Source organism: Manacus candei, unplaced genomic scaffold (genome assembly GCF_025592945.1).
Source record: "Manacus candei isolate 608988 ecotype Guabito, Panama unplaced genomic scaffold, ASM2559294v1 h1tg000007l, whole genome shotgun sequence".
Lineage (NCBI taxonomy): Eukaryota > Metazoa > Chordata > Aves > Passeriformes > Pipridae > Manacus > Manacus candei.
The window spans coordinates 6,645,587-6,669,506 of NW_026138055.1; the positions used below are offsets into that span (position 1 = coordinate 6,645,587).

General features: G+C 39.8%; 1 protein-coding gene across 9 annotated transcripts in view; it reads right to left on the reverse strand.

Annotated features, from left to right (window-relative positions):
• Window positions 1-23,920, reverse strand: part of PKHD1 (PKHD1 ciliary IPT domain containing fibrocystin/polyductin) — a 260,769-nt gene that overhangs the window by 72,988 nt on the left and 163,861 nt on the right. For 5 of the 9 annotated variants that reach the window (XM_051812579.1, XM_051812572.1, XM_051812594.1 and 2 more), the window contains 8 exons: window positions 20,259-20,396; window positions 11,970-12,083; window positions 11,255-11,342; window positions 7,749-7,903; window positions 5,667-5,819; window positions 4,314-5,192; window positions 2,847-3,009; window positions 695-855 (listed from right to left, as the gene is read on the reverse strand). In XM_051812579.1, coding sequence (XP_051668539.1) covers window positions 695-855; window positions 2,847-3,009; window positions 4,314-5,192; window positions 5,667-5,819; window positions 7,749-7,903; window positions 11,255-11,342; window positions 11,970-12,083; window positions 20,259-20,396 — 1,851 coding nt within the window. The remainder of the gene's footprint in view (window positions 1-694; window positions 856-2,846; window positions 3,010-4,313; window positions 5,193-5,666; window positions 5,820-7,748; window positions 7,904-11,254; window positions 11,343-11,969; window positions 12,084-20,258; window positions 20,397-23,920) is intronic. The other 4 variants (XR_007908532.1, XR_007908562.1, XR_007908540.1 and 1 more) reach the window with 1 other exon arrangement.

Below are 23,920 nucleotides of genomic sequence, written 5' to 3' on the forward strand. Positions count from 1 at the left end.
TGCTGTGTGAACCTTCAGAAAGTGGTTACTGAGCAGAATGGGCCTTTTTAAACCAGAGAGAGGGGTCTTTAAACTTGTGGATTGGGTTTTCAACTTGATTATCTCCTCAGTGGGATATGGATGGAAACCCTGGCTGGGCCAGCTATTGGTATTATTTTGCAGTAACATAGCATTTCCATGGCATATGTCCCTCAGTGCTCTCAGAGGACTTTGCCAGGGCCAGGTAGAATTATCGAATCATGGAATTGTTTGGGTTGGAAGGGACCTTAAAGACCATCTCATTCCAAACCCCCTGTCATGTGCAGGGACACCTTCCACTGAAACAGATTCCAGCCTAGTCTTGAACACTTCCAGGGATGGGGCAGCCACAGCTTTTTGGGCAACCTGTGCCAAGGCTTCACCACCCTCACAGGGAAAAATTCTGTCTAACATCAATCTAGCAAATTAAACCCTAAAGGGCTGAGGATTCCCAGTGACATGATTCTGCAAGAAGGCGCTGGTGGACACGGAGCTGCACGCTGAGACTTCCACTGTGTAATTCACCACACCCATCCTGGAGACGGACCACACAAGCTGGGACCAGCACCATCTCAACCTCAGCTGTAGATCTCAGTGAAAGCCTGGGGTAAGTGACATCTCACGGGTCAAACGTCTGCCTGACTTTGCAAACACTCCAGTCAGCACAGGCACTTACCAGCTTGTGAGTAGAACTGTGTCCATTCAAATTCTGACTTTGGGAACACAGAAACAGGGGGTTCTAGGTCCAGGACACTTCCATCCAAATCCTTGAACAGGGCCTTCCTTGAGCCTTTGCATTTCTTTTCAGGGAACACGGTGCCTTCAGAGGTTTGTACACTGATAGGTAAGAAAGGTAATGTTATTTTTAATGGCTTGAAACAGCCAGAAAAGCCTATAAATTTCTATGTAGGTCCTTAAAGACTGGTTTCCACACAGGGATATACCTGCAACAGGAGAGGTTTGTTGAGGGTAACTCACCTCACCTGACATATATAGGACAGCTGAAATGAATCATGTCCTAAATAAGGGTCTATATTGACTCAAGAAGGAGATTAGTGTCTTGTTTACATTACACGCCTAATTTTTGGATCACTAAAGTGTAGTGAGCTGAATCACATATTGAGAATCTAAAGTGCCTTTAACTGCATTTTGTCTAAAGGTTTAACACAGCTTAGAGGAACTAGTTAACTGGACATCTCATTCCCATGACAGAATTCAATAAGATACAATGCCTTGTAAATTAGCAAAGTCCATGGAAACATTTTCAGCTTGCTGCAGGGATTCACATTAAAACTTGAAGAAAATTTAGAATTTCTTGGTCTTGGGTTGGGAAAACCCAGTTACTGATACCTTGAATGCAGCAAAGAGATATAGGCAGAGATTTTCAGTAACGGCAGAGGAACAAAAAAGGCCAACTCCCCCAGTCAGCCCAGCTCAAAAGAGGTGGAGAACAAACACAGCTCCTCTGATCCTGACAGCTGTTCAGTTCTTGACCATCTCTCAGCAGCTCCAGCATTTCTGCTGGTTAGGCCTACCAGTGAGACAAGACAAATATGTAATGGATTTGCTGTATTCCCCAATGTTTCTATTTCCTCTCCTGCTCCAAGGCAGTGCTCACCTTCTCTTTGACAGTACATATCCATCAAGGTATCCCTTCAGGATGCTGAAGCAGAACAATTGCAGCCACAGCCTGGAACAAGCTCAGCAATTGCAAAGGTGGGATAAATAAATACATGCAAATATTGCATGAGGAGCACTGAGAGGTGTAATCACCCTCAGAGGTTCAGCAGACTACTAAAGAGGCATTCAGTAATTCATGTGCATTCATCACATTTGAAAAAACACCAGCTCTCACACTGGATTCAGCAACTCACTAATAGCATAATATTGTGGGATGGATACAAGAGTGGAACATAATGGGAGCTGACAAGCTGGACAGGGCTCAGAAATCTACACGCAAACTAATGCCCAGAGCAAAAAGCAAAAATATAGAATAAAGTAAAAAATTCTGGCAGAAGGCTGGAGGGGCTCTAAACATAGCAGTGTGGGACACCTCCAATTATTTTTGACTGGCAAGTGGAGTCCACACTGGAAATTTTTTGCTACTTCAAGGCTTTCCTGACATAGCCTCTGTATTGTGTTGGGTGATTGTAATAAATAAATAGGCATGTGGTTTCCACTGGATGGGGTATGTTTAAACCACTGCAACCAGCAGTGACTTAAGATTACAGAGGAAGCTATCCCCTCTCTCCTCCAGACTCCTCCACACACAGACAATATTCTCCCTGGGCAAGAGCAGTTCTGGCAATCGTTTGACATCTCACAGCCTGCCTAGTGCTGATCAACATTTCTGATGTGATCTGCAGGCACAAATCAAGCTCTGCTTCCCAGACCAAAAGGACATTCCCTGTCTCAGGGTTTTTTTGCTGGGGGTCCTGACATTTTCTGCAGCCTGAGGCCAAGAAGTCAGAGATGCTCAGGATGGAGGTTTAAGAAATGGGATATGTGAGGCTTGTTTTGCTATACAAATGTCAGGAAAAGGGGAAATCCAAGAGGATTGGTCTGGAGATGCACCTTGATGGAATATGAACCTCACATTTTAAAAGATTGCCTTAAACTAAGTTTGGGTTGTTTTTTTGGGTTGTTTTTTCCATTTCTCTTTTTTCTGGATTTGAGTTTTTCTCTGCATGTTTGTCTGATGTCTGAGCTCATTCATTTTTCTCAAAAAGGAGCAGTACAACAGCAGAGATGAGCGGAGTTCCAAAATTGTATGTGGTTTTTTTATGCTCAAACTATTGAAAAATGTAGTTTAGAATGAAGCCTATTACCTTGTTGGATGAAAGTAGAACTTGTCCTTCTCACTGACATGTAACATCCTTGATGTCTGAGCTGTGATGAGAGGCATGATGCCTAAATGATCAGCATTGGACATGATGCAAACATCCCTGTCTTCACTGTAGCAGCTCTTTGTAAAACCAGTAAAGGTGACTTCTGCCAGGGATTAAGAGAGGATCAAGCAAGAAAAACTGGTTGAAAGGGTGCCAGAACTAGAGATAAGAAAGGGTTTTTTTCTATGATGTTATCTATGTTAGATTGCTCCCATACATATCTATACAAGTTATTTTTAAATCAGGCTAATAGAATTGTTCGTAGATCTTCATGTGTCTTTAGAATGTTCCATAGTCAAGTTATATCTTGACACAAACCAAAACATACCCATAGGAAATGAAATCAAAGAAAATAGTAACTGACAAAGAAAAAAATAATCAAGAACAATTACTAAATTTTCATTTGAATTAGTAAGAACCAGTTTAATGACAACCTGCCTTGCATGGTTTTTCCACTTGCCAGAGTTTAATATAAGATGAGCTGGGTCTGATGAAACCTGCTTGGCTCTGGCACTGAACTTTCGTGCAGCTACAAAATCCATATTTGGCCATCAGTTTTCTGTGGGACTCTGAGGACATCTGTCTCTATCTCTCTTATTCTTCAGTAAAAAGATGATAATGAATTTTCTTGCAAAAATAAGTAGCAGTGAGGAATAAAGGTATGAAAAACAGTGATGTATTTAGATCCCACCACTGCAACCAACTAAGTAGCTTCTGCTATATGTAAATATTACTCTGGGGACTGAAAAATTCACTTGAAAAGAAGATACAGGATACATAACTGACTTTCAACCCTCTTGTGCAATCCCTTATATCAATAAAGGTCACAACTGTGTCTGTGCAGCTGTAGTTATTATGTTCTATGAAAATTCTATACAAAGTGTGATATTCACTTCCTAGACTTGATGTCTTTATTTAGATAGAGGTAACTGTAGATCAGAGATGAATCAATTGGAAAAGCAGCACAGAAGGCAGGTATGTTTAAGGTAAAATATATACATCAGCACAGGACATAATTATCATAGAATCATAGAATCACAGAATGGTTTGGGTTGGAAGAGACCTTAAAGCTTATCTCGATTCAACACCCTGCCATGTGCAGGGACACCTTCCACTATCCCAGATTGCTCCAAGCCCCATCCAACCTGGTCTTGAACACTTCCAGGGATGGGGCAGCCACAGCTTTTTGGGCAACAATTATACTGCAGTAGATTCAGAAAGTGAAAAATACCCAATGATATTTTCTGTTAAACTGTATCAAATTGTAAAAATCTGTTGTCAATTCCACTGAGGCTCCAGTTTCTCCACCATGCCCATTTGTGGGAGTGTAAGGCTGCAATTTCAACGGGAAAAATGGAAGGAAAAACAGTGACAGAGTAGTCTGGCCAGCGGACATGTAACACCAACCTTTCAGCTTCATGAGTCCCAGAACTTTTGGACAATGCCCAGTTTTGTGCCAAGGGTTCTCTGGCCTTCGGCTGGGAACAGTGGTAAATGTAGGCCACAATATCCCCACACGGCCTCTCAGCGGGGAGCGTGGGGGTCGATCCTTGGCTGTTGGATCAGCTGACTGAGGTTGGATCCTGTCCCTGAGGCAGTCAAAAGTTGAGCTCGTGCCAACAAACACCGACTTTCTAAGTTCTATGAATCTTCTCCCCGTGTGGCATTGCCTGGCAGAGAGACAGTGCACCACTGGCATGAGACCCACGGTGTTGTCCACCAGCACCATGTTTTCCATGATGACGCTGCTTCCAAGGTGAAACATGACACCGTAGTCATAATTCTTATAGGATAGAAAACCTGTGATTCTAGTGCAGGTCTGAAATCCATCTTCCTGGTACAGATGAACACCGTGGAGATTTGAATGTGCCACATTTTCACTACAATATTCTCCATCTAGTGAACACTCTTGGCCCCTGATGTGGAAGCCAATTCTTTCAGAACCTGCCACAGCATTGCCGCGGAGGGAGGCACCAATGGCAAGGTTCACCTTGATTCCAGCAACCCAGTGCAAGAAACCCGCTGGCTGCCTGCTCAGAATAACAAGGTTCCTGATGAGAGAGTGATTTTTCCCTTCCAAATCAATGCCAGGTCCGACTGTATTGAACACCATGTTATCCTGCAACAAGATCCCATTGCTCATGACTGCTTTAATGCCAGTTCCACAGCTGCCATTAATGCTGGATGACGCCACCGACGACTCTTGGGATGTATTCCTGAATTCAATGGCAGAAAGCTGAGGAGGCCCAAAGTTCAAAAATTCAATATTTAAAAGTTGAAGGACACCTGCAGTGAGATTAAACATAATGAAATAAAAGCTTAAGACTACCTAAGAACTGGTAAGAAGGGGAAGCATTTTAACAGCACTCAGACTTCTAATAACAGATACTTTGTCAGTGTGTTGTATTAATTGGTAATTGTTCATAAATACATACAAAGTCATAGTAAAACCCAACAAAACACAGAGCAACCCCTCCTAAAATATCTTCTATATTTATGAGTTATTAGTAGTACTAGTTTATATTTAGCATTAGTTAGTTTATATTATTATGTATGTAATATATAATAATATAGAGAGTATTGTATATAATATTATATTTTATATATTATGATATCTAGTATATCATATTATTTAGTATTAGTTTCATACTTTGTGACAGTCACTGTTTGCTTAGAATTCCAGAGCACATGTTGTTGCACTGCACTTTCTTGGGCAGAATTGGACACTCTGGTTGCTCAGGACAAGTGAATCTCCACTACCTTCAAACTCTGTCCCACTGGAGCCTGTGAAATGTCCCACCATCATCCTCCCAGTACAAGGCACATCCGACTTGATCTGTATATTCCGTGTTAGGAGTCCAACCTCCGCAGCCAAAGGGATGCGTCTCCCGTCTTCCGTGTCATGGGAACGCCCTGGGGATTGTCGGGAGAGAAAATGTGATAAGTGTCTATCATACCTATAAACCAGAGCTTTGAGGGACATAAAGCCTGACAGCTCGTGCACAGCTCCTCTGCAGAATCTGCACTGACATTCAGGTGTGTTTTTCCTCCAGCACAATCTACGTGCAGCAACACAAACCCAGAAAGGCCACCTGCCCATCAAATATCCACCGTGAGCTTATATTTTACCCAGATATATCATTTTTAGAAAAAGAAGGTGCTAAACCTTTTCCCTGCGGTGTGCAGGTGCCAAACCAATGAACAGGCTCACACTTCATTTTTTTCAAATCTCTGTGTGCTGGAGTTACTCTTTAGCCCACTGCAGAGTTGATCTTTGTGAATTCTCCTTAGGATCAGAATAATGCCAATGCTAAAAAACTACTTGCTCGTGTGTGTTTTCTAAAAGTCTTTCCAAAGACTTTTTTCAATGCCTTTCTAAATGAGACTTTTGCACAAGTTTATGCAGCTGTCTGGCTTGGATTAATCTCAGGTGACTCTAGACCTCTGCGGATATGATTTAGTTATCCAACCTGGTTTTATGCATAATGGAGAGCAATAGGCAATTCTCAAGTGGAATTTGTTGTGTATTTTATACACCTGCTTTAGGGGTAGATGATATACAAGTGAGAAGGATGTATTTTATGTATTTTTCTGCTTAATTATCAAGAGAGCTGAGAGTGACTAACTCATGTGTGAATATTTATTGTGGGTATCTCCATTTGCCCAGGTGAATCCCAGTATTTACCTTGCTCATCATTCTCCCCTCAGTTCTATTTTTTTTAGCTATATCTAGCAATTGCTCAATGTGTATGCAATAATTTCACCTCATGATACATTTATGACATCTCCATTAGCTAAGAAAATAGATTAAGAACAATTCTCTGTCCACAGGACTGACTAGCAGGTTTTGTCCTTCATGGAAAAAAAAAAAAAAAGGAAAGGCCATGTATAAACTAATGGAAATAGAGTCTAGAATTGCTATCCTTTGAACTGCATTTTTTGTTTGAAAAATGCAATTGTCATAAGAAACTGTGCCATGGAGGCTACTATTGACTAAAACTGTGGATAATTGCAGAACAGGGTTCAGTTCCAAGTGAAGCTTTGATTACTGGCACAGCCATTTAAACACCAGGCATTTTAAACATGGTATTTCTGAACCTTTTTATCCATCATCCTAATTTCTGATCCTACAAGCTTGAATAAAATCAATGTGAAAAAATACTGCTATGCACAGGAAAAATTCCCGTCTTGGAGCTCTGGAATTTGACCTCTTAATAAAATGCTTTTCCTTTTGTTAAATAGATGGTAATAAATTTACTTTATTAGCTGAAATAAAAGTAAATACATTATCAACACTGCATCCATTTTTCCAAGTAAATATAGACCCCATGCAGTCTACATGGGAAATAGAGCTACATACAGATTTTATGTTTATTTACATATTAGATTAAAAGTACATTGGTTTCATGCCATGGAATTGATAAATTTTTGCACTTGAAACTCCATGAATCTAATTATTTTGAAATTTGAAAAATGGGTTTATTTTAAAAAGATTTTTCAGTTTTTGACATACCACTGTGCAAAAGGCCTAAACCCCTCCATTTGTTTTTCCTTTACAATATCATTTACTTTCTCTCTCTGTTAAGCAGCTCAACTTGAAGCACCAGAAAGTTTTCCCAGATGATTCAGCACTCAATGAATTCCATTCACAGAAATTAATGTTAGAATCAGCTATTCTGTGCAAACTTGAACATCATGTTTTCAGTAAGAAAAAGTAAGAAAAAAAATCACATGGAGAAAGAAATGAAGAAACCTTAAGCAAGTAGAATTGCCCTAGGTGAGATATGAAATGGAAAGTCAATGTTTCAGAAGAAAATTCAAATGGAAATTAAAATTCCTTACCAATGTGCCTGTGCAGAAGGTGTTCATGAATTCTTATACTATGACCATGGACTTCTTTAAGTGTAACTAATTCAGCTTGGTGGGCTTCATAGGAGGAGGAGGTGATCACAATATCTCCACCATGACCCCAATCTACTTCATCCTCCACAAAAATCCTGAAACGCCAAGATAAAAATTTAATGTCATTATGAGAGTTATGCTCACAGATGTCCTAAAAAATGAACAAGTTTTGCCCAGGCAGATCTCAGAAAATAAAAATCCACAGGCTATGCTGGAGGAAAAAGCCCCTTCAGGGCTTTCTGCAAAAACAGATGTCTGAGATATGTGGGAGGAAATTAATCCTGAAACATCTATTTCACACCATTGATAGCAACATGTACAGTTGCAGCACAGAATTTCAGGGCTCCAGTTGCCTCTCAGAGACACATCAGACCATTTTTGGTGCCACCAATGGTCTACAGAGCTGAAAGTCAGCTTTGGATTTAGACAACAACCATGTGTAGGGTTGTGTGGGTGTGTGCACTTGGCATTGAAGCTTCCACTGGAGTTGGTTGGTGCAGTCAGCAGTGGGTAGAAGGAAATCAACTCTCTGAATTGGGCACACTGAGCAGGATTTGATTCCCTAAGGAGCTACTCTTGCTGTCTGAGACGTTCCAGGATATCTAAGACGTCAGCTGCTGGATGTGATAGGACTTGTTCATGGAGCATGCCTGGAGACACAGGTACAAGCCATGAAGGGGACTTGAAGGCATCTCATATGAGCCCAAAGACATCTCACATAGGCCCAAAATCTCTGTTTAGGTACCCAAATTCTGCCCTTGGTAGCTGAATATCTTCTAGGCCCCAGCACCTAAAACTTTACTGGCTCTATTGGGAGCTGAAGTGCCTTTTTAAACATTGCACAGGCACCTACGTTTATCTGTTTTAACCTTGAACTGAAGATCTCCCTTCATACTCTAAGTTATATTTATAGTTCAGGGGATTTTTAACCTCACATAAAGAAAATAAAATCACTTAGTGAAAACAAAATGAATAATGATCAGTGTTTATCTATGTTTGATAAACATTTTGTCCCATTATAGGGTGACTGCTGGACAGATGATGACCTAAACTCCTTGGGTAATTTTTGGGAAAATTCTGACTGAATTCGGAGGATTTAGTGAACTCAGAGAATGCCCCACATGCAGCCAAGAGTGACAGAAGTGCAGAGAGAAAGAAAAGTCCTGAGGGGATATTGCCAAGTTTTTCCAGAATCTCTTTCCACAACTTCTTTCAAAGATGAGTAGGTTCCAGGTGAGTAATTCCAGTTTTCGGTGCCTGCGAGCATTCAGAGGAGAAATCCACCAAAATTTAGGTTTCCTTTGTTGTTTAGAGGAAGCACTGGATATCTTCTGAAATAGCAGGAAAGTGCTGAGGTGACAGAGAACTGTGTATTGTTCAAGGACAAATGCACCGGCAAAGAGGAAGCAAAACCACACAAAGTAAAAATAATTGTGGCATGTATTTGGGATTTTTGACAGTTCACATGCAACCCATACTAGAAGCTGAATCTTAAATCCGGTCCCAGGCACACACTCCAATAATAGTTTATATCTTGTGGAACCAAGTGTAACTCTTCTGACTCTTGCATTTCAAAGAAGTTTAATAAGCGGTAAGCAAGAGAAAATATGGTTTGTAAGAGACGTATGGTTCTTGTAAGAAAAAAGAAATCTAAGATTTAAATCTATTGAAATACTCATTTCAGTAAAAAAGTTTTCTTTTTTTTTCCTTCTTCTTTTTGAAAGCATAAATCCTTCCCTAACTCAAGTGCTGATTCATGCTGGAAATATATATATAGCAGCTTCTCTCTCTTCTTCAATAAAAAGCCACTTCCTCTAGCCTTCATTTTCTTTCAGCTTTCATATTCTAGCACTGACTTGCCTATTTCCTGTATGTAACCACATTAATTCTTAGCTGGCTATCAGTAGGCTTTTAATGATAAATAGCTTTATTTCCTTTACTTCAAGAATTGAAACAACTCTTTGTGCTCTATTTGGAGTGTATGAATGAACTCCAAACACTTGTATCTTAGCAGCTCATGATATTTCATATAAAACCTCTGGGCAGCAGCCCAAGTCCAGCCTGGATCCGTTTCAGTGTTTAACTGGCAGACTTCAGTCAAGAATCTGCTTACTCTGAACTCTCATCTTAGTCAGGGAAAAAGAAGAATTTCCAGAGGGTGATTCTAACATTGTATGGTTTGAATCAGAGTCAGCAATACATCAGCTATACAGCAATCCTAAGCAATTAATCTACACTAAACACACAACTGAGTGAGTGCTAACAACACATGAATCCTACCGGTGAGCTCTGTATGCTTCCACTGCCTAACTCTACAATCATTTTCCAAATAATTCCTTCCCTAAGTGCTGATGTTTCACTGCTACCCAGATGAGAACTCTTTCAACAAACCTTTGTAAGGCCTGACTGATAGATTTTCTTTTTTTTTTTTTTTTTTTGAATATCCATCTCTCAGTTTAAAATGAAGCACTTGGAAGAAATACAGCAGAAGGGAATAACAATTTTTGGCAACAGGGGATCAGGAGTGAGAGCTTCAGGGAGAACTTCACAGGTGCCACCCCACCCAGTGGTCAGTGTATGTACAGGAGAGATCCTTCTGCAGACAAGTTCTCAACTATTCACTAAATAAGTATCTGTGGCAACTCCACTTAACCTACCCTAGGTGATAATTTTGGCCAAGCCTTCACACTGAAATCACAGGTAAGTGATGATGAAGATGAGTCTGCAGCAAGGGCTGTGGAAGTTTATGGATGGGCAGCATCAGGAGACAGAGAAAGTAGCATTTCAAAGCTATTTTTCCAAGGGTAAGTGAAAATTATTCTATACCTTGGGAGGCTCTGAGCCCAGACAGAAACCTTGCTCTGCAGGCTATACAGGCAGCTTTACATTCTTTCAGCCAATTAACATTAATTAAATATACAAAAAAACATTGACTCTAAGAGGAGAAATTAAGATGTTCGTCCAGAAACCAGTTGGTAAAGGATTGATCTATGCTGAAGATCAGTGTTCATATCTCAGTTTTGCTTAATTCAGAGATGAGATTTTAATGTAGGTCTCAAAACAAAATTAACATAATAATCCTCAAGATATTAGTCACTTTAGAATAAATCTTCTTATAAAAAAGAAATAGAAAGGAAGAGGGAGGGAGGGAGGAAGGAAGGAAGAAAGGAAATTTCAGCTTCATTCATCTCTAGAATTTTGATTTCTTTAGAATTAAACTTAATCTGTGTTGGAAGGACCTTAAAGATCATCTAGTTTCAACCTACCCACCATGGCACAATTTTCTTGCAAGAAGCAATATAGTTTTTCTTTTTCTATTTAGACATAGTTTAAACAGAGCCCATCACAAAGCAAAAGAATAGTACAACTCATAGGAACATTAACACAAGTCATAATAACATGAGCCAAAACTTAATATTTGAAAGCATATTTGGGCAAAATACCACCTTTCATTGCCAGGGGCAATGTTAGTTCCCAGATATGTCCAAGGCATCTTAGGATAAGCACTATAAATTTGCACCTGTCCATAAACGCCTGGAAAAAAGCAGAAGGAGGAGTTAAAAGGTCAAGGGAAAGACAGATTTGAGAAGAACTGAAGCAATAACTTAATATATGGAAACCTTTATATATATTAAAGTATGTTTCTATATTTTATGAAAAGTGTAAAAACAGCACATAGCCTCCACTCTAAATACATAGTGAACTAGCAATAAATCATTAATAAAGTAAAATGACCATCACATGTATAGGCAGGAAAGGGGATTGTACCACAGAAGTCTCATCGACTCAAATTAGAATTGCAGACAATGGTATTCATCATTTTAAAAAATTATCTAAGTAAACAAATTAAGTAAAAATTGAGGAATGAAAGATATAAAAAATTACTCAGCTATTATTAATCTTTGTGATCTGTGAAAAACCCTTTTTTATTTTTTTATTTTATTTGAGGGGGAAAGAACCCAAAACCAGAGCAAAAATTCAAAATATAAAAATTTTTCCTGTAGATGACATATCTGAGAATATTGAATTACAGCTTAAAAAACATGTGTGCCTTTCTTAGATGTTTACCTGTACAATATAGTAACAGGCTCAACAGTGGCAGATTTGACTATTCAGGCTAAGATAAGATTCCTGTGGAAAGGGGAACTCAATGTTTCATACCAATATTCCCTGGGTGGACATTTATACCCTCCAGACGATCACAGTAAATCCCTTCAGATGCCCGAAGAAGGACCAGCAGCTTTAAATCCCTTTCTAGGGGATGTTGAAAAGAACCTGCAATAAAGACAGAACAGCATCAATCCACCACAGAGGCATCAATGGTTTTTGTAATGCTGAAAATGGGGGAATTAGGGGGGAAATCTGTGTAAATCCAATTTTCAACAAACATCTAAATGGCTGAATCAGCATTTCCTTTCTCAGCCTATTTTTGCCTTTTTGCTCCTTTACAATTTCACCAGTTCTCAGGTAATTTGTGTGGCAAGGATGGGAAAAACGTTTTTTCCCAGACCAATGGAAGGATTGAGGGAAAAGAGCAGGGAAGAAGAAAATGCCCAGGAAGTTTTGGGGTGTGCGATGGTGATAATTCTGTACAGTAAATTGTATTCCAATTTTGCCTTCATTTATTTCACCAAGGGTAGTTTACAGTTTCAGAAGAAAATGGCCTAGCACTAAACAGATACTAAGGAGGAAAAAGTAGGACAGTTTTTGCCCTGGAGAAATGTATGCGGAGTCCAGTAAAGGAGTTCAGCGTTTCTTTAAAATTAGAGATTAAATCAATTATGCAACAGAAAACTGCAGCAGATGTAGAACTAAAAAATATATACATATCTGTACAAAATTAGCTGGCCTGTCATGTTCTTTTAATATTTAAAAATTACTAGTTTGGAAAAGAGAGCTGATTTTGTATCCTAAAGAAACACTTTGCTTTAAGAGTATTTTTTTTTTATTTAAGTGAAATCAATAAAACAATTCATTGTTCCCCACCAGCGTCTGAGTGATATCTGAGGATATTTAAATTTTCTATGCAGCTTTTAAATGGGTAAAAGGTAAAGAGTACAAGACTTGCATGCTGCCCATCTAATATATCTCCCACCAGTGAGCTCGTGTTTCTCTGGGGACATGGAGGGGATTATCTTACAATGTCCATCGTCCACCCAAACCATCTTTGACTTTCTTGTTTAAACTCCCAAAACTGTGGTGTGAAGAGGAGAAAATCGGGAATTGGGCTGTATCCAAATATGCTTTCACAAAACAGATCTAAGTGATACACACTTTGGCCACTGATGCCCGAGGTTAAACAAATACCCACCTAGAGCAGCAGCAGAGTTATGGAGACACTTGTGTCTATTTTTGTATGCAGGGTGATTGTTTTCCTGCTTCACCCTCACAGCAAGTTGTGATTTAAAATATTCACCCTGAGCATACCTTTGCCAATCCTCAGGTCATCCATACCCCATGAGATAAAGTATTAGCTACGCTGAAACCAAAAAAAGGCTCAACAAAAATGTTTGGAGACCTTTATGTCAATCTTACCATGTTATTCACAATTACAATTTCCTGATTATGATGATGCTCCCTTAAAGTGAGGGATTAATATTAATTATAGTTATAAATTGCTGTTGCTGGTTTTATTGGTTTTATTATTTTACTTCTGGTTACAAAACATTTACTATTCTAGTTAAGTTGCTTAAAACCAGCCGTGTAATATATCCAATTCTCAGCTCAATTTTAATACCATTTTTAAATAGACTTCCAAACTTAACAATCACATACAAAGGATTGGAAATTGGAGTTCTGTAGGACTGAACTGGAAGTTATTATTCCCTTAAAAGAATTACATCTACATTTAGTTAAGTTATTTTTATTTTTAGTCCAAAAAAACAAATATGTTAAGGAATGTTACCCTTGTCAAAAAAATAAGCACATCAACCAAAAATGCAATCAGAGTGAGAAAAAAAGAAAATAAAAAAGGGAAGATAATATTCACAGAAATGTTTTAGTTTCTGGAAACTGTAAATGGTAAATGACACAAAAGAACACAGGAGTGGTCCATTAGTAGAAAAATCAGACTTATTATAAGTATACTTAGAACAAAAATAGTCTTAATACTTGCTTATTGTCATTATTAGTTCCATGGTTTTAAATCAATGGATTTCAGTAACTTAAATGCAAGTGCTACTGAAGAGTTTACCCAGAAACTCATTGGACTATGAAGGAGGACTCTTCAGTAAGTTTGGGATCACTCTTGATGTCTCAGAGCCCTTGAAGAAAGCTAATATTGTGCCAATATTTCAAACAAAGATAAAAGTGAGAGCCCCAGGTAATTACAGGCCTGTCAACTTGACACTGATTCTAGGGGAAAAATAAATAAAAATGGAATGTCCAACTCTGAGCACCATTAATAAATCATTAAAGGTGGATGATATAATTAATGCCAATCAACCTGCTTTTGTAGAAAAAAGGGCCTGTGAAACTTCCTTGTTATCGCCTTCTAATGAGATTACAGGTTTAGTTGATAAAGATAATAGCTTTGATATAGTTTAATTGGCTTCTCCAAGGCACTTGGCTTAGTAGCACAAAACTTTGTGATTAACACACTATGCTGGTACAGCACAAACATGGCACACACTAAATTACAGGCTGAGTGACTGGAATGGGGACATGGAATCAAACAGGTCTGGTCTTGCAAGCCCTGTGGCATATGACATTTTATTAGTCACCCAGAATAGTGTGAAGATACTGAAAGTAAGCAGAGAGGTTGACACAAATTGGAGGAGAAGAAAAGAAAAATAAAGAGGTGGGACAGTAAAAAACGAATAAGTTGAAAGTGAAGAATTAGGAAAGAAAGTGAAGAATGCTATAAGCGACCCTGCTTGAGTAGGGAGTTTGGACCAGATGACCCACAATTGTCCCTTCCAAACTTAATCATTCTGTGATTCTGTGGCGTTCAAAATAACAAGGCAACATCCATCTCTCTGTGGATGGATGGAGAACAAAGAAATCAAAGGGAAAAGCTGAGTAAGGTCTCAGATACACACTTTGGCTTAGTCTAAATTCAACCCTACAGACTGGCTCATGAAAATGAGGATATGAAAACAGCAGCTATGTCAGTTTACTCATAGGGAAATCCAAAATAATAAATCCAGAATAATTGAGTCACTGGTGCTGGATAAGTTTTATAACCTTGCAAAGTAACTGGCATATGAAATCATAGGTAACAAGTAGCTTTCTTGAAACTACCAAGTTACCATCAACACGGGAATCATGATCTCTGTAACACATCAGTGAAGGATTTTGGTTTTAAGTGCCCATCTTTGAACTTTGGATGTGAAAACTTCAGGTTTCCTGCCCCCCTTTGCTGTGGTGAATGAGTCCTACATAAGACCACATCAAACTGTTGAGTTACCCATCCTGCACAAGAGATGCACAGAGCTGTATCCCACTTCATATCCTACTACAACTGGAAGGCTCAACAATTTGATGAGCAACTTGGTTGCTCAGAAGGTGAGATAATAAGGCACTGCTGGCAGAGAACGAGAAAATAGGTAATTGCAATGTGGAAATTACTAGAAGCTGGTGGAAATGTCTAGTGAGATCTGCAGAAAAGGTCAAGAGACATTAAAGACAGTGCCAGGCCTTCCTCAAACACATATTCTTCCAATTGCTCTGCACAGTGCAAAAAATCCCAGAAACATATGTAATAATCCTGTTAGGAAACAACCTGTGATATTGATAAAGTCACCACTGATTCCATACTTTCCTGAAGTGTGAGGTGCATCTGCCTGGATTGCAGCACAGATCTGTTTGCACAATGGTTGAGGCTGGTTCCTAATCCTTAATCAGGTCTAACATCTGGAGAGGAGAAAACTTACTGTGTGAAAATATGTGGGAAAAAAAGAAGGAGAACAGAAATAGAAATGTGTTTTTTTCTGTTCAGATTTTCACTTATTCTGGAGTGCAGTCTGGATCTAGTTTGCTGTTGAGTTTCAAAAGCATTTTCCATTGTTTTTGTATTTCAGTTTTATTCCAGATGTTCTTCCTGAGAGATTTTTGCTGTGTTGTTTTGGTTTGTTTGTTTGTTTTTTCATAGCAAAACCCATTCGATTCTTTCCTAGAACAGTGGATGTTTCCTCCCTTTTAGCCTTCTCTTTTTTTCACAACATAACACTCTGTAACAGCTGTTGTACATAAGAGCAAGGAAATCTCTGAGATAAGATCTCCTCCCTCCCCTTGGTAAATAGGCTTTGCTAAGTATCTTGCTGTGACCATCTCCAATACCAGCTCTCTGTTTCCTGAATCTAAAACTTCTTGGACACTATGCACCCAGCTATTTTGAAAACTGTGACATACTGTCACCAGGAAGTGTGAAGAGATTTTACTCATGGTCAGTACACAGCTGGATAGTCACCTACTGTTGGTTCTTCTGGAACTTCCTTCTGTCAGGTGTTCAGCCTGCATTCTGCAAAGAAGCCTGGAAAAGCATCTCGAAAACCAGGAGACCTCACTTGGTCGCCTCTTACAAGTAGTGCTGACCAACAAAAAGAAAAACTCAGAGACAGTAAATTGTGGAGCAGGAACCAGTAGCAGCCAGAAGTGGGAGATGAATGTCCAAGGAATAAGCAGTGAGATGTGTAGGATGGCACCTGAGAGTCCTAGTGCACTCCAAATCCTCTCTGTGAGGATACCACAGGGATCGATGAAAGAACAGTGGCTTTTTAAGCAGAAGCTGGAGGCTTCTGCTGGTGGAACATCTGAGTGTGCCCAAAATGATAGAAAATCCTTACAGTTTGGCAAGTGAACCATTATTTCCCGGGAGATTCACATACCTACATTTAATTTTCTTGATACAGATGTTTCCAATGGAGATTTGTTCTAGATACCTGCCTGAAACAGTCCCACTGACTGCAGGGGCTCCACTGGCTGTATTGGTTAGATCTCTACTGGAACAGCAGCTCACATGATGATGTCCACATGTTACATCTAAATTTGTGTGTCCTAAACTTGTGAATCAAATCCCTTCCCTAGATGATATGATCAGTTAAAAGAAACCAAGTGACTTGGAAAGGGTAAAAGCCAAAATCCCAGAGGTTGAGCTATTAATTTAAGGGGATTCAGATGATGCAATCAGCTTTTCAAACAACTTTTTTTTTTTGTTATCAGAGATGAAAAATTGCTTTCAACACACAAGCACTGTTCCATCTTCATACAAGCTGAACAGCTGTGCAGGGGTGATACGTGACTGCAGGATGGGACTCAGCTCACAGATAAAGAAGGTGGGTCCCACGGAACTAGAGAAGTTGGAAAAGACAGCAAATTGGTGAAACTCACTGGTGCCCTAATTGTTGTTATAATTCTGAGCATTAATCAATACTAACACATGGCCATTTCATGAAATACAGTGATTTACCCTTTGGGAAGTCAATAAGGGGGTTCTTCCTAGAAAAGAAGCTGAGTATATGTATTAGAGCTCTTACCACAAGCAAGACAAGAGGCATCAGAATTGTCTGGGGTTTCATCTCCAGACAATCAAGCTATGAGCTAATGATAACCTTAGGCTTCTTGCCTCCAATGAGTGACATGACTGACAAGCAGCCATCACGAGATATGTGAAAAAAAGAATGTGACAAGTTGAAACTAAAACAGAGAAATTCAATCCTATCTGGATAATTACTTGGCAAGTTCTACTGCAAAAAGCAAAACCAGCCTGCCAGCAAAGAGCAGCTGAGTGCAGTGGAGTTCGGGATAGGTCCAGAAGATCAATTTGTGCCAAGAGAAGTTCAATGTTTTCTTCAGCTTTATGGAGAGCTGAGGGCTTTGTTCAGCAGTGGAACAGGACACATTCTGCACATATCATCTATGTTTTAATGCCTATGGTTTAAAATGAATGGTATCATCCTAGCTGAGAATGGAAAACAACTCTGAGATGTAGAACTCAAAATTGCTTATCTTATTCTGACACAGGTGTGCTAATGACATTTAGCAAATCTCTTAATCTCTCTGAACCTCAAACTCTCCTTAATCAAACTGGAAAAATAGCCAGGATTTTTGTTTGTTTTTTTTTTTTACAGCATGATAACACAGAGAAATAGAAGTAAAAGCTGTTACTAAAATTTTATTGCAAATATCACCATCAAATAAAAGACTTTGAAGGTGTAAGTCAAAGAGAGAAACTCCTTATCTGAGAGCTTGGACTACTAGAGTAGAAGTAATCAGAAAATTTTCCTGGATCCAAGAACAATGAAAGCCTAGGAACACTCAGAGAAATTACTGTGGGGATAGATCCACATATTTTACTTTGGGTTTTCCAAGGGGTCTGATAGAATTCTTTATCTTTAATCATCTCACACCTCCCAGTGATTCTGTTGATCATAATTCCCACTGGATTGTGATCATTACATGAAAGAGGAAAGTGATGATTGACCCTGCAAAGTCAAAAGTGTTGCAAGAATCGTGATCTCCCAGCTAATACTGTACTTTCTCATCCCAGTTTGCCTGTAAATTATTGTTTCAATAAAACTAGTGAGGTTCTTGTGTTTCCTAAATTCCAATTTTAAACTGATTTTTTCATTTGTTATATATTTCTCATCACCACTCAGTCCCTATGTACTTATAGTCTTAATTTAACCTTCTGACTTTATTTTTTTCCCTGCAGATAAGATTCCAAGAGCTCTGGAAGACACCAAAGTCCAAATAAGATGTATTTCTAAACTTATCATTTTTCTCTAGCAGTTTAAATGAAAAAAAAAGTACTTGGGCTCTATCAGAAAGCCTTTATTCCAGGCCATGGAATCAAAAGTAATAGCACATGGCCAAAGATTGCTACACTGAAAACAGGGCATGGAGAAATTACACAACAGGCAAGACCTGGGGATTTGGCTCATGTGATGCCAACCTGAGATCCTGCTCAGGCAATGCTGAATGTTGATGTCCACATCTATTAAATCTGTTTACTAAACTGTCTCATTATCTGTTTTGTGTCAGGATTTCTTTAGGGTGTGGTGGAGTTGGACAGATGGGCTTCAAAACCCTTCCTTCAGGCATGGAACAGGCAGGATTGGACAGATGGGCTCCAAGACGTTACCTTAAGGCCTCGAACACAGGGGAAGAGAAAGAAGAAGGGGAGGGAAAAAAAAACCACATGCACTCCCAGCTCTACAAGCAAGCAGAGAAACCAGTATAAGATGTGGGAACCTTGCAGAGTCTCTACCCACCATCATCTGAAACAGCTGAAACAAGGATAGCTCTCCAAAAGATGCTGGACTATGACTCAACAGCTGCAAATACCTGCTTGGCTTTTAATATCATTACTACTCACAGATGTGCTGGAGGGGAGTTTGTGCAGCAAAGTGCCTCAATGTTTTTTTAATAAGTGTTTTTAGCAATGAACACATGCTTTTTCTTAAAACCAATATGAACCCATATTTAAAGTGCAAAGGAGCGTAAGTAAGAAATGACTGACACTCTTTTAAGTATACATGTATATTTTAACCTCACAGATTAAGCTTTCCAACCTTTTTTTTCCAAAGAAAAGCACAAGACAGCAAAATAACTTTTTTGGCCAGGACTGTATTAACTAAAAAGTCCCTTGAGATTAACAACAAACAAATATTGGAGCAGACTTCCTCAGGAGGTGATTACACAAACAAATTCTCTTTTTAAAGTTCATGAAACCAATCTTGGGAAAGGTCAAGCAATGATCAACAATGTGATCCCAGCATCCTAAGGATTCCTGCAAGTAAATATAATGCCTGCCTTTAGGAACCTTAATATTTAAAGGCAATTATGTGAGTAACTACTTCTGAATGGAAAAACACTGATCCTGTCCATTGCAAATAATGTGGAACAGCTCTAGTGACTCTGGGGACTCTGAAAACCACAAGAAGTAGGGACAGGGTGGTATTTTTGGGATCCTGGTGCTCATCTGCACAGAGGGATGAGAGACACAAATGTGCTGAATCCAGCTGTTTCATACCAGAGTGTGTGATTTCCAAGCATTCTGGGGATTCTCCATGACTCTTTTTATGTTGATTTTAAATATTTCTGTGTCACAAAAAGTGCTCTATTAATGCCCACAGACACCAGGCACTGCCTGAACACCAGGGTAGGTCCTGCCCTGAGGAATTACTGTCTCAAAAACCAACCCCCAGGTAGTAGGGAGGACTTTTACATGTATCAGATAAAATCTCTGCCACAGTGAAAACAGGAGTGAGGTGAAGACTGCAGTATTTGTAATGTGTTGCTATTAATAGGTAATTAGCTCCAGTGGATAATCATCGTGCTTAATGTGGATTTTGGGTGTCTGCATTGCAGATATCCAGATATCTACAGGGCATCAGGCTGGACAGCATGCTCACAGCAACACTCTACAGTCTTTCTTCACACTTTTTTCCCCTATCAATAGCAGAAATAAACCCCAGGCATCCAGAAAAACAGCTGTTCTTCACTTACCCACTCTCAGAGCACCCCCGAGCACGACGACACAGGCAACACTCAGGACATTGCTGGAGTTGCTGGGGAACTCGAGGGTCCCCAGGATGTAGAGTCCTCTCAGAGGGGGAAGAGCTGTATCCACCAGGATGGTCCGGTCTGAGGAACAAAGCAGAGGGCTGTTAAGGTCAATGGCAGCCTACCAACAGTACTTGCCAAAAAGTGTAGCATGGTGGTGAAAAATGTCAGCTTGGCTTCAGTTTTGTTTTATTTAAGTTGGTTTTCATAGAATCATATAATGGCCTGGGTTGGAAGGGACCTTAAAAATCATGTTATTCCAAGTTTCCTGCCATGGACAGGAACACCTTCCACTAGACCAGGCTTCTCAGAGCTCTATACAGTCTGGCTTCAGAATATTCCTAGGTAGGAGGCAGCCACAACTTCTCTGGACAACCTGTGCCAGTATCTCACAGTAAAAATATTTCTTCCTAATATTCAATCTAAATGGCTTCTTTCAGTTTGAAGCCATTCCCACTTGTCCTGTCATTCCAGACCCTTGTAAACAGCCTTTCTCCATCTTTCTTGTTGGCTGCCTTTAGGTTCTCAAAGGCTGCAATTGGGTAACCCCAAAGCCTTCTCTTCTCCAGGCTGAACAATCCCAATTCTCTCAGCCTTTCCTCATAGCAGAGGTGCTCCATCCCTCTAATCAACTTATTAGCCTCCTCTGGACAGGCTGGTTAGAACTGCCAGAGTAAGGCTTATGGGTTTGTAGCATCCACAACCAGAGCTTCATCTACAGCTGAGGTTCCATAGGGTGACTGTAATCTCACCAATGAATAAATAATCATATTTACAATGATATTGTTGCATGCTTAAGTCTCATCATATGATTCTTGAACCTTTAAAAATTAACGTAGAGGGCAGCAAGTTAGAGACATATTAGTCTCACTGGGCAAATCTGTCTTTGTTTATGAAACTAAGACTTGAGTACCCAATGCAATGAACCAGGACTAAGTTAAGCTGTGTCTAAACAGCATGGTATTGAAAAAAATATGAGAGTTCTCTTGAAAAAGCCAAGAACAAAATGCCCCATGCCTGGAAGTGTTCATGGCCAGGTTAGATGGGACTTTGAGCAATTTGGTCAAGTGGAAGGTGTCCCAGCCCGTGACAGGAGGGTTGGGACTCGATGATCTTTAAGGTCCCTTCCAAGCCAAACCATCCTGGGATTCTGGGATTGACAGAAGTGAAAAAATCCAGCAGTATCAAATACATGCTTCATGGTGCAAAGAGTCTGAAAGTCCCCACCTTGTCAACAGGTTGACAAGCTGTAGCCACACACCATAACCTCCCTCCAGTGACACCCTGTCACTGCTTTTCCCTCTCTGCAGCCTGGCTTTGCTCTCTCAGGTTTAGTGTATAAAATCCCACCTCTTCCTCACCATTCAGGAGGATGCTTACACCAACACAGTCTATGAGAAGCCAGAGTTCATGGAATCATTAAGGTTGGAAAAGACCTCTAAGATCACCAAGTTCAACCAGTCACCGGGTCCACCATGAGTTCTTCCACTCTGTGTTCCTAGGATCGCTCATTCTCCTCTAATAAATCAGTTAACAGTGATCAGGGGAAGTACCATTCCCTCAGATCCTTAAGGAGAAAGCAAGGAGGATATTTTTATATTGCAGAACAGAGTGGGGGCTGTTGTGGGTTGAGCCCAATGACAGCATCATTGCTGCTTCCTAAAGCTACAAATCTGCACCTGGGAACCTTTTAAATGCCACTTAGGCTTTCCAAGTAGGACATGAGGAAGGATGTAAATGGTGTATTTTTAGAGGCACCCCATTGCACAGAGGTGAATTCCACCCTCAGGGCCTATCTAATGGTCTTTGATGTCACTAAGAGCTTCTTGGTTGCTCTGGAAAACAGCTCAGGCCTTGAAATTGTGGTTTCCATCCCCCTTTGTTACTGACAACAGTAACAGTTTCCAGGTATGGTGCATCTCTGAGTCAGTGGCTGTTCCTGGAAGAATGAAAAACAAGGTATTTCCTTAGCAAGGGGTTCAATGACATGATCTAATCCAGACTTTCACAGAAATAGCTTGCAGAAAATGAAAATCTTCAACATGATGACAGCTGATCCTACCCTACCCAGAGATTTTCTGTGATTTTCATTGATCTCACATGCATTAATTATGAGACACAGATACACAAAATGGAAGAAATTCAGGAACACACAAATTTTCCAATGGATTTTGACAGATTGGTAAGAAAGGGCCATTTGAAAACCATTTTGGTGTGGAACATAAGAAAAACCAAAGTGCTTTGGGAAGTGGATCAGCTACTTCACAGTTTCTCTTATGCCTGCAGCCATAAACAACTGCTTTGCATGAAGACACAAATGACCACACAATGGGTAGCACAGGGAAAGTCCTTTCCCCAAAATAAGTAATTAGGGGCTGACTCAAACTATTTAGCACAAAGATTTAAAAACATTCCTGAGCCCTGTTGGCAGTAAACATAATCAATATGACTCTATGAAAACCCATGAAGTACACTAACAAGTGGACTGAAAGAAAATATAAGTAGGCTGCCTTCAATAATAGCATTTCTTAGTTTTTTGGCTTCATAGTTTTGCAACCCTGAAAGAGCTTCCAGGGAAAGGAAATTTCTGTTTCAGGTTCTGTTTTCAGGTCTGGGGTCCTGGCTCTGCTTACAGATTTGTTTGTCTCCTACATACATGTTCCTACTTGATCCCTGTAACCCAATCATCCCAGCTCTTCCTTTTGCCCCCCTTTTTTTATTCTTTCTCTCTGGACATCAGCAAGGGACACCCTGAAAGCCCAGGACCTCTGTTCTCAAGGACTATACCAAGCAGTGCAGCTACCCATGGTTACTCTGAACCCCTCATCCCAAAAAAGATTCCCTGCATCCTTGGGCTAAAAAAGTCTTTCAAGCATGTAAAATTTTCACAGCATTCAGATGTAATAAGTCTCTAGGGAGCAAGTGTTTTTTTTTTTTTCTTTTTTCCCCCTAAATCTTATACTATTTGTACTTAATATGTTTTTACAGGCATGAAGGAACTCCTGCCTATAATCTTTTTACAGGACAGGTAGAGTCCCATGCCCTGCAGAGCTGTGAAGGGAAGGCACAGTATGTGAGGATATGAAACAGAGAGGAGAATGGGGGGGGAGATGTTGTTAGAATGGTATCTCTCAGACAGAAGGGGAGAATCTAGTTTGTGAAATCACAGCTCAAGAATGTGGCAAAAAGCTGCAGTTGACAAAGGCCATAAGTATATTCATCAAACACGGGCTGAAACATTTTTACAAGGAAAAGAAGCAGCGCTCCCAGGCATGCCATTTATATGTCACATTTCAGTCTAGAACAGATATTTTTGCTGAGTTGCACATCTTTCTAAAAAAGGTTTTATAAAGGAAATGCTGACTGCTCTGTAACTGCTCTGTAATCATGTGTGAGCCTTGAAACACAGGAGTGAGAAATTTCCCCATTCGGAGATATCTCTGCAAGCCTATAGTTTCCTCAGTTTAAAAGAACAACACTCTGGGGTGTGATGCTTGGGGTGTGAAGTCCTCAGATGGCGAAATGTTGCTCTGCAGAAACAACAGAACACTCCTTTGGGGGGGGAAAAAAGTCCTTCTGCACTTGAGGAGAAAAGCAAACAAATT